The sequence below is a fragment of the Lagopus muta genome, chromosome 17 (genome assembly GCF_023343835.1).
Source record: "Lagopus muta isolate bLagMut1 chromosome 17, bLagMut1 primary, whole genome shotgun sequence".
Classification (NCBI taxonomy): Eukaryota; Metazoa; Chordata; class Aves; order Galliformes; family Phasianidae; genus Lagopus; species Lagopus muta.
Window position 1 is genome coordinate 6,478,227 of NC_064449.1, and position 9,532 is coordinate 6,487,758.

Below are 9,532 nucleotides of genomic sequence, written 5' to 3' on the forward strand. Positions count from 1 at the left end.
ACACTCGACGCGAGAGGCCGCTCCGAGCCCCCCGCTTGCTCTTGGATCCCACCGGAGAATTTTAGGATCCTCCGCCGAGGCGGCGCGGCGATTTACAGGCGGGCGACGGACAGCCCTAAGAGCGCGACGGAGCCGTGAAAGCCCCTGAGGGGCCTTCCGAGGTTCGGGCGCCTCCTAGCGACGTCGAAGAGCGCGGCTCCTAAGGCTGCGGGGCGGAGTAAAGACTCGCGAGATGAGGAGCGCGCGGCGTTGGCGCCTCCTGCTGAGGCGCGGCGTGAAGAGCGCGGGCGGACCGAAAGGCGAAAGAAAGGGACGGCAGCGCAAAATCGTTCGTGTGCTCGAGTCTCTGCTCGAGTCCCCGCTCCGAGAGAAGGTAGGGTCAGCGATACTGAGGGAAAAGTATTTATTGCGAGCAGGTACAAAGCGAGAGCGGGGGAAGCAGCTCAGAAGCAGCCCGTGCCTCAGCCGTTCACCTCACGTCCCCTCAAGGCCGCGCTGCAGAGCCCTGCGCAGCTCCGCGCCTCGTCTGGTGGGGTAACAGCAGCGTGCCGAGAGCGGCTGTTGGCTTACACAGAACTGTTAGGAGCCCCAGCTAAATGACTGGGGGGGTGGGGCTGGGAGCGCGGTCGTCAGCTACAGATGCAACAGGAGTACGCCCATGTATCACGTTAGTGCTCAAGTAATTGTATTTGGTATTTTAAAAAGATAAAGCTCAGTAAGATTTGTAAGAAAAGCTCCTTCAGGCACCTTGTAAGGAATAGTTTCTTAATGCAGAGCTATGTATTTTCTGTTTGAGTTTTGTGTGTTAGAGGAAGAGGTTTTCTTGCTTTGTATCTGATGAAGCTGCATAGGTGTTTCCAAGCACGCGGAGGTTGCTGTCCTTTAGGAGTTCTTCTGTGGAATTTTGGTTGTCACCTAGAGAAAACAAAAATCACGTGCTACTTTCTTGCAGACTGTTTGTTACGTTCACTTGAGGGCTGGGAGGCAGCAGCATCTCCCTGGGGTGAACCAGAGGTTGGTGTGTTGCTGCCTGGGAGCACCTCAGTTTTGGGGTCTCTCTGACTCATTGGAGTGGTGGGAATAGGCACACTTGTTTGTTGTCACCTGGAGCTCCTACAGCACATGAGCTCCCTGCCAGTCACATGCTGGAAGCCCTGAACCATTACACACTTCGATGGTGAGCAGCATGCTTGTCATTTGCCAAGAGCCTTGTCACAATTGAGACGTTGCAGCTGCAGGCAGGCAATGGGACAGCCCTTCTGCCTTGCCTTCTGGGAGGTTGCTCATTCTGCACCAACAGGACTGCCCAATGCTTGGAATGCTTCCCCAGCCTTGGGGTTAGATCCCCAAGTGTGTCAACTCAGGATACTGGCATTAAGGGTTGGTGTTCACTGCTCAAATTCCCCCTCTTAAGTGATGAGTGCAACTACAAGTTTATACCCACATAAACTGACATGCACCCCCAGCACAGGCTCTCTCTGGTCTCCGCAAAGTAAGCACACAGAGAAGCCAACACACCTGCATTGTTTACAGGGAGAAACAGCTAGACTGTGCCAAGTGGTGCAGGCAACTGGTAACTTATCAGTCAGGTCACACATCCTTGCTTTTTTCAGCTGCATAAAACAGGACTGGCTTTCTGTTTCAAATACAGTTACACAGAGTTTTGTTTGTGGTTATTTCACACATGCAGCTCCAAGTTTGTTTGAAGTACTGGAAAGAACTGCAGCTCTCTGGCCAGCCTATACCAATACATATAAAGACAATTTGGTGTTACAGCAGAAGGTTGGGAGATACCCAGAAACAGGAATACTCACAGTTTTCACCTCCAGGTATGCCTCCAGACCATATTCTCCCAGCTCTCTCCCATTCCCAGATGCCTTGTAGCCACCAAATGGAGCTTGTGCACCAAACACATTATAGCAGTTTACCCTGAAAAAGAAACCGAGAGTTAAGAACCTCTTGTTTACCCCTGTAAGGGTAATGCAGGAGCTCTTTCACGGCAAATGTCTGTTTACAGCAGAGGGATGGCTGAATTTCTGGGCACAATTTCCATGTTTGTTAGTTATCTTAGTCAAGAGTTACTCAGTACTGGAAGCTTATCTTCATCGACCAGGAAACAGAACACCATGAAATTAGCTCACATCTTGCATCACATAACCAAGAGTCTGGGATGCTATCCAAAACTCTGAAGGACATGTGATTAAAACAAAAATGATACAAGGTTTGCTCAATATCCTTAAATAAATGAAATAGTGAGATGCTGGGTCTCCAAAATCCCGTGCTAAATAGCGAACTGTGGCAAAGTCCTGACTTTGGCATAATTTTCAGCATGGCCTCAGAATACAGAATAGTGTCTGAGCAGAGCCCAGATTGTACAGATGTGCTCGATGGTCTGATCACTGCTGGCACCAGAGCTCTGTAGCAGCTGCTGATATTGTCAGCTGCAGCACTGAGCTTCTTTTCCCCCCACCCCATTTGCTAATTCACAGTGGGAGAACAGAAGCTTATTAGAGCTAAATTGTACCAAAAATCAGCATTGCAGCTGAAGGTCTGGCATTACATTCTGTGAGGATCCAAAGCAGACAGAGGCTATCAAACAGCAAGCTTGATAGGAAATGAGAGCACAAGAAAGCTTCCAGCACTTTAAGGAGAAGGAGCTGACAAGGCTTACCAGACTGTTCCAGCTCGCAGGGCCTGAGACACGTAGTTTGCCTTGTCAATATCCTTTGTAAAGACTGCTGCTGCTAGACCATACTTGGTGTTATTTGCTCTCTCAATTATTTCCTCAATTGTTTTGAACTTCATAATCTGCATGACAGGCCCAAATATCTGCATAATCCAAACAGATCACATGACAAAAATCTGTCAATTGATCTCAGGACAGGCTCTGTTGGTGACACTGGAGTTACACACGTACATTAGAAGTTACCCAGGATGCTAAATTCAATCTATGTGGCCACCTCCCATATCACAAAGCACCCAGCATGTCACAACGCAGGGTGAAGTTTGCTGTGGTAACTTCCTAAGTGCCACATTTCCATTTCTGTTCTAAGTTTATGAGTGTCTGGTGCTTGTAGACATGGATCACTTTGCATCAGAGGGTGCAGAAGGACAAAGTAGAGAGAAACTACTGCTGCAGGCCTCACCTCCTCTCTGGCAATCGTCATGTTGTCCTGCACGTCACCAAAGACGGTTGGCTGGACGAAATAGCCACGATCTGCAGCAGGGTTGCCACCACACAGCAGTTTGGCTCCTTCACGCTTCCCAGTACTGATGTAACCAAGGATCTTCTTAAACTGCTCCTCATCCACCTAAGAGCCGTCAGGACAGGCAGATCAGTTTGGTATTTGTCAGGGGTAAAAAAGGGATGTAACTGAACCTGCTCTGCGTGCAGCTGTGCTCTATCAGTTCCTCATTTCAACAGACTGCCAGGCTGGCTTCAAAGAGAGACGATAATTTTTAAATGCTTCTTTCAATTGGGGGGGTTGGAATAATCAGAACGGTTAATTAACTTCTCCCTCCTGCACAAGGAGATAATGGGCACAGTTCAAAGGAGATTAATGAGGAGACTGGAGGACATCTTTCATTCTAACCCAGTGATGCGCAGTTACTCGAGATTGGGTTATTTCATGAGATAGTGGCTCAAGACATTTCCTGCTCTCACCTGAGGTCCCTGCTCAGTTTTAAAGTCAAATGGGTTTCCAACCACCCTGGACTTGGCCTTCTCCACACTCCTCTCCACAAACTCATTATATATATCCTCTTGGACATAAGTTCGGGATCCTGCGCAGCAGCACTGCCCTTGGTTGAAGAAGAGGGCAAAGTGGGCTTGATCCACAGCCCAGTCCACTGGAATTGAGGAGGAGAGAAAAAAGCAAATAAATAAAACCAACCCAAGTGACTTGTTTGAATAATTATTGTTCACAGCCAGGTGGTGTCAGAGCTGGAGTATCACACAACATAGGAGGGGTTTCTTTTCCTCTAGCTCTGCTTGCAGCAAGCCAATGTGAAAGGTACAGATCAAGTATTAATGCTAGCAGGTGCTTACTGTCAGCATCAGACAAGATTATATTCGGACTCTTTCCTCCGAGCTCCAGTGTCACCCTTTTTAGGTTACTCTCTGCTGCAGCTTTCTTGATCAGATGCCCAACCTGCATCATGAGAAGAAGAGGCATTAGGGATTAGCTCCAGCATACAGCAGCACCTGGCAGGGCAGCTGGTTTTAGATTTCCATCAGCAGTTTAATAGCAATCCCTTCATTCTTAGGGCTTTGGGGGAACAACTGAGATCTGCCCAGAATTTCACCTCCAGTACAAGGAAAACAACAGTAAGTATTCTAAAGCATCTAGATGTTCTAAAACAAAGCACCTAAAAGGAGCCTTAAGTGAAGTAAAATAAAGTGTCACACGCTGAAGTCAGCTGTACTTTTCAAAAGAAGCTGTAGAAGGCAATGCCCCTCCAGTATTTTGTACAGAAGATGTTTTACAAGAATTAAATGCTCTTTATGTCCCAAAGGCCTAAAGATTTGTCTTCCTTTACCTCAGTGGAGCCAGTGAAGGCCACTTTATCTACATCCATGTGGGCAGAGATAGCAGCTCCTGCAGTGGGCCCATAGCCAGGGATGATGTTCACCACGCCTGGTGGGAATCCAGCCTGCAGGATCAAAGATGACACATACACTCGTCTGTTAGCTCCAATATGCCTCCCACAGAGAACAGCATTTCCTATCTCACTTTCATTTCCCAGGTCTTCAATTTCAGTGTTCAGTTTGGAGAACCAGGACAATTCTTCTCCCCACCCTGCATCTCAGACGTAGCTGGGAAATGTATTTTTGCTTTCTAATCACCCAACAGCTGTAACTTACTTGAACTTCAGAGTCCTTCCGTAAATCAAGGAGGCCTTTTGCACACATAAGTATGGAGATGAGGGTGTTTGGTTATTTGTTTTTCGCTAAAACAAATGCTAGGATATCTGAGACAATTCATTCTTCCTTCAGATCAGACAAAACTTCTCTGTCCCTCTCACATGTCCTCTGTAACTCGTCAGTTGGGCTTATTACCCTGAACTCCAACAGTGACAGTGAGTCAGCCCAAAAAACCCGGCCTCTTCTCTCACCTCTTTGATCAGATTAGCTACATAGAGACCACTCAGGGGGGTTTGCTCAGCCACTTTCATCACAACCACGTTCCCAGTAGCCAGGGCAGGCCCAAGTTTCCATGCTTGCATCAACAGCGGGAAGTTCCACTGGAAAACAGAAATATTGTCTGGTCTGAGTCTGAAAGTTGCCTATTAATGAATAAGTAGCTAGTGAGCTTCATTGAGATCTGCAGGGGCAGCACCTATGGAAGCACTCCCTGATCCTCCCCAAGCTGCTCAGCTGCGTTTGGCTCCTTTTCAGGCACTGCCTTCTGCTTGTCCAGGAAGATTGTACTCTGAACTGTGAAGCTTCTCAGTGCTATTGCAAAACCACAACTGTTTGTAATTAATCTTTATGGTCTGTTTAGCATTTACATTTCTCTTTTGAGGTGTTTTGAAAGAAAGCCTTTGTAATGACAGAGCAGAACTTGCAGACTTGTGAGGTGTTCATGTTGAGCTCTTGCACAATGCAAATACAGGAAGCACGCAAAGACAAAATGCAGGCAGCAGTCAGTCTGGCTACTCCTGTAAGCAGATATCACTGACTGGACCTGGCATCCATTTGGCCTTGTTGCTGACAAACCACCTTGCTGTGCTTGCTACCAGTTACAGAGAAAAGATTCGTTATATAAAACAGAATTGCACATGCTAGTTGTATTTCCTCGTCACACAAACTACTTCCTAGCACTGAAGTCAGAAGCCTGAACGGTTGGGTGCCTCTGGGCCAGACAGCTCCTATAAAGAGGTTTGTGTTCCTTTTTTCATTTGCAGCAGCAGGAAATACAAAGTAAATGTTACACATGGCCCATCAAATCAATGAGTAGTTCTGTGCTTTCAAAGTAACAGCCCTGCCAGCCGGTGCAAGTGTAACTTTGTTTTTTACCATCAGAAGGAAGCTGAGCTTAGCACAACAGATAATAACCTGCATTTTAAGATAAATCATCATAACACCAAATTCCTGAAATTCCACAGGACCTACTGATACATTTCACTCACCGGGATTATCTGTCCACAAACTCCCACTGGCTCATGTCTGGTGTAGCAGAAGAAGTCTCCATCTAAAGGGATGGTTTTGCCATGGAATTTATCAGACCAGCCTGCACAGTACCTGGCGAGAATAAAGTTTTGGTCAGTGAATTTAAAACAAGACTCTGGTCACTAGAGAACAAGAAATGTTCCTTCAGCTGTTTGGTTTCCTCCTGTCTTCAGTCACTTCATAAAGCACATTCTAACACAAGGATTCCCCAAGAAGGTGGTTATAAAAATGGACAATAAATACAAACATTTGTCTCACGTGTTTGCCAGAGATTTGCACGGTGTATATTTTGTCATTTGTGTACTGCATTACAGATCCCTTTATCCATGCAAATCCAGTATACACATAAAACAAAACCTTTTGGGAAGTTACAAGCATTACAGTTTCATTCTTATTTAAAAAAAAAAGAAAAAGGAAGGAAACCAGAAACAGACTGAAAGGTCAGCTCCAGCCTTGTCAGCCACAGCGTCTCAGTAAATCTACTGTCTGTGTGCAGAAGTTCAACCACCACAGGCCAGATGGCAGGAATGGAGGGCTGGAGGAGTTACTGTGCTGTCACTGTGGCCTCCACACCTACCTGAGGCATTTGACAACCATGTCCAGATCCACCAAGTAGGCAATAGAATAAGGTTTGCCATTATCCAGAGTTTCAAGTGCCTACAAATACAACGAGATGGGGAAAATCACACATATAGATTCAGATTTGGTTCTCAGTTCGCTGTTTGGATCAGTTCTGTGCGTTGGCTTATTAGCTTTCAGGTTCCCCAAACTATTTCCCTTCCTGTCCTTCGTAGCTCTCAGTTTTCGCTATGGCTAAAATCCTCACCACACCTTATGGATACAAACCACCCATCTGTGCCTCCCTCTGCCCCAGGTTGCAATACGTACTGCCAGATACGCCCGGTCTCTCTCAATCAGGTCAGCAAGACGATGCAGCAGCTTCCCCCGGTGCGAAGCATCCATCCTCCTCCAAGGCGAGCCCAGCTGGAAAGCAGCCCTGGCTGCCTTAACAGCCTTGTCCACATCTGCCTGTAGAGGAGTCCAGACAAGAGCATGAGAAAAGGGTAACCAGCTCCCACCTTCCTTCCCAGAATACAACTAAAGCCCTTCCTGGACTCCTGGAGAAAACATGGCACCAGCTTGACCTTCTGGGACAAGGGCTTTCTGCCTCAACGGCCGAATGAACCATTGCAAGGCACACATCAGTCCTGGAGCTGTAGAGCTCACAGGCTGCAGCCCCAGGACCACTCATCCCAGTGTCAGCCCAGGCAGTGCCATGCAGCAATGCAGCCTCTGCGCACAGCTTTCCTGCTGCCTGCATCCCTGCGCATGGGGGAGCTGAACAGATGGGTGCAGCAGCTGCACAGCAACCACCTGTGCTTACGCTGTGTTATTTCAGCTACATGGAGTGCCAATATTGCCAACTTATTTCCACGATATCATCTGCAAGGTCGATATTTACATCCTAGCACAGGGCAAGGAAAAGCTCTAGAAATCTGCTTTTGACACTTTTTCAGGATTAGATTTCACCAGTATGTTTTGCTTGATCCTGTACCTCAAATCCATCATTCTGTCCTGTCAGGACTGTCATTTGTTTCTAGTTGGTTTTCTGTTCTGGCTTGCTGATAAGCAAACAACAACAGGGCTTCCTTTGCTCACCTCCCCCTTGGGGAATACAGACAAGCATCCAAGCTGTAGGATGAGCCCCACAATGCTGGGAAGCAGAACCTTTGCACTGCCAGCCTCCTAGGAGGGCCTCACCTAACTCCCAGAACAGTTATATCACTCTCTCTTAAGTTTCCTTGGGCTGGGGATGGTCTCCCACTGCACACATACACCACAACAGAGCAGGCCAGGTGGATGCAAACCTTTTGTCTCCTCCCATGCTGCGACTGGATCACATTCCTGCCATAGCACCCACAGCAACATCCACCCACAACTGCTCCCAGACCTCCCAGCCACTGGACTGAGGCAAACCCAGAGGATCCTTATGGAAGCTGTAGTCAAAGAAGGGCACAAGCAGCACTAGATAATAATATTGATGTAGATTCAACATTTATTACTGCAAACACGGCATGTGGCAGAGCTGTAGGGGGGAGCTCAGATAGCAACTGAATGGATCTCATCAACAGAACATTTACCTTGTCGCCCTCAGCAACCTGGCAGATAACTTCTCCTGTTGCTGGATTGACAGTAGAGAAGGTTTTCTTACTGACTGCATCATGCCATTCGTTATTTATGAAGATCTGGAATGAAGCGAGCAAATAGGTGTTGAACTTTAGATCCAAACCTTGGAGGAATCAGTTAGATGGCATATTAACAGGCTGTTTAATTAAAGGGACGTGGTTTGTGAGGACTCCAAAATGGCACTGATGAGGAGATATGTCAGTCTAGAAGTGCGCAATAAGACAGCCTCGAGTCGGCAAAAAGAATCCGAATCCCAGCAAACGGCTCATGATTTGGCAGCGGTTCCTGCCCTGCTGGGTCCTCCCAGCGCCTGTCGGCCCGGCTGGAGCTGAGCGGGGACACGGGGAGCCTCGGGACAGCGGGGCAAGGCTTCGGGCAGCGCTCATACACCCCATCTTGTACGCGGCGCTAGAGCTGCTGCAGCACTGCCCCGATCGGCCCGTTTCAGGCACCCCGCGTAGCAGAGAACTCAGTTCTCAGACACGGCAGGCGCCCAGCAGCAGCTCCTCCCCACGGACACGGGCTTCCCACGCAGAGCAGCGCGCATCTGGGCCTCCTCCCAGCGGCGCTCGGCCATCCAGCCCCGCGTCCGGCCGTTCCGCCCCGGGGCCGCACTTCGCCAAGCGGGCCGAAGCCGGGCCGCCCGCGCCGCTCCTGGGCCTCGGAGCTCTCCGCCTCCTCGCGGAGCCCGCAGCTCGCGGCCCGGCCATACCTTGTTGTAGGCGATCTCTGGGCTCGGGTTGGGTGCGGGGATGGGGGAAGCGGCGGCGGCCGAGAGCTGTCGGGCCGGGCCGCGGCAGAGCCGAGAAACGAACCCCGCCACCCGCAACATCGCTGCGCTGCTCCCAGTCCCGCTCCGCCGTGTCGCTCCGCCCGCCCCCGGCGCTGCCCGGTCCCGCTCCGCCCCGCCACGCCTCCCCCCTCGGCTCCGTCCCGTGTCGGCGCGGCTCGGCCCGGCTTCGGGTCTGCCCGTTTGCGTCGGTCGGTTCGGCGGACCTCAGCTCCATTCAGGCTACCTCGGCCCAATTTCATTTGGTTCGGCGCAGTTTGGCGTGGCCCACGTTGGTTCAGTTGATTTTGGACCCACGTGGCTCAATTGGGCACAGCTCGGGTCATTTTGCTTCACTTTGGTTCTGGCCGGCAGAGCCCACAGCTGGACCCGGGGCACAGATG

At 49.5% G+C, this 9,532-nt stretch overlaps 1 protein-coding gene across 1 annotated transcript; it reads right to left on the reverse strand.

Moving 5' to 3' along the window:
• Positions 1-661: 661 nt before the first annotated feature.
• On the reverse strand, positions 662-9,251 carry ALDH2 (aldehyde dehydrogenase 2 family member). The gene is made up of 13 exons (XM_048963898.1): positions 9,072-9,251; positions 8,314-8,418; positions 7,061-7,201; positions 6,750-6,829; positions 6,133-6,244; positions 5,116-5,244; positions 4,540-4,653; positions 4,049-4,151; positions 3,665-3,849; positions 3,147-3,311; positions 2,672-2,829; positions 1,815-1,929; positions 662-915 (listed from the first exon to the last, which is right to left on the reverse strand). Exons 1-13 carry the CDS (start codon positions 9,189-9,191, stop codon positions 883-885), a joined length of 1,560 nt encoding a protein of 519 aa, XP_048819855.1. The 5' UTR covers positions 9,192-9,251; the 3' UTR covers positions 662-882.
• Between the last annotated feature and the right edge of the window lie 281 nt (positions 9,252-9,532).

Bases quoted from the DNA above. Each gene is read 5' to 3' on its own strand.
- ALDH2 (XM_048963898.1), bottom strand. From the start codon at position 9,191: ATGTTGCGGGTGGCGGGGTTCGTTTCTCGGCTCTGCCGCGGCCCGGCC. The intron at 7,202-8,313 runs GTAAATGTTCTG...ACTCCTCTACAG, and splicing joins AGGTTGCTGAGGGCGACAAG to GCAGATGTGGACAAGGCTGT. The intron at 2,830-3,146 runs GTGAGGCCTGCA...TGGATTATGCAG, and splicing joins TGACGATTGCCAGAGAGGAG to ATATTTGGGCCTGTCATGCA.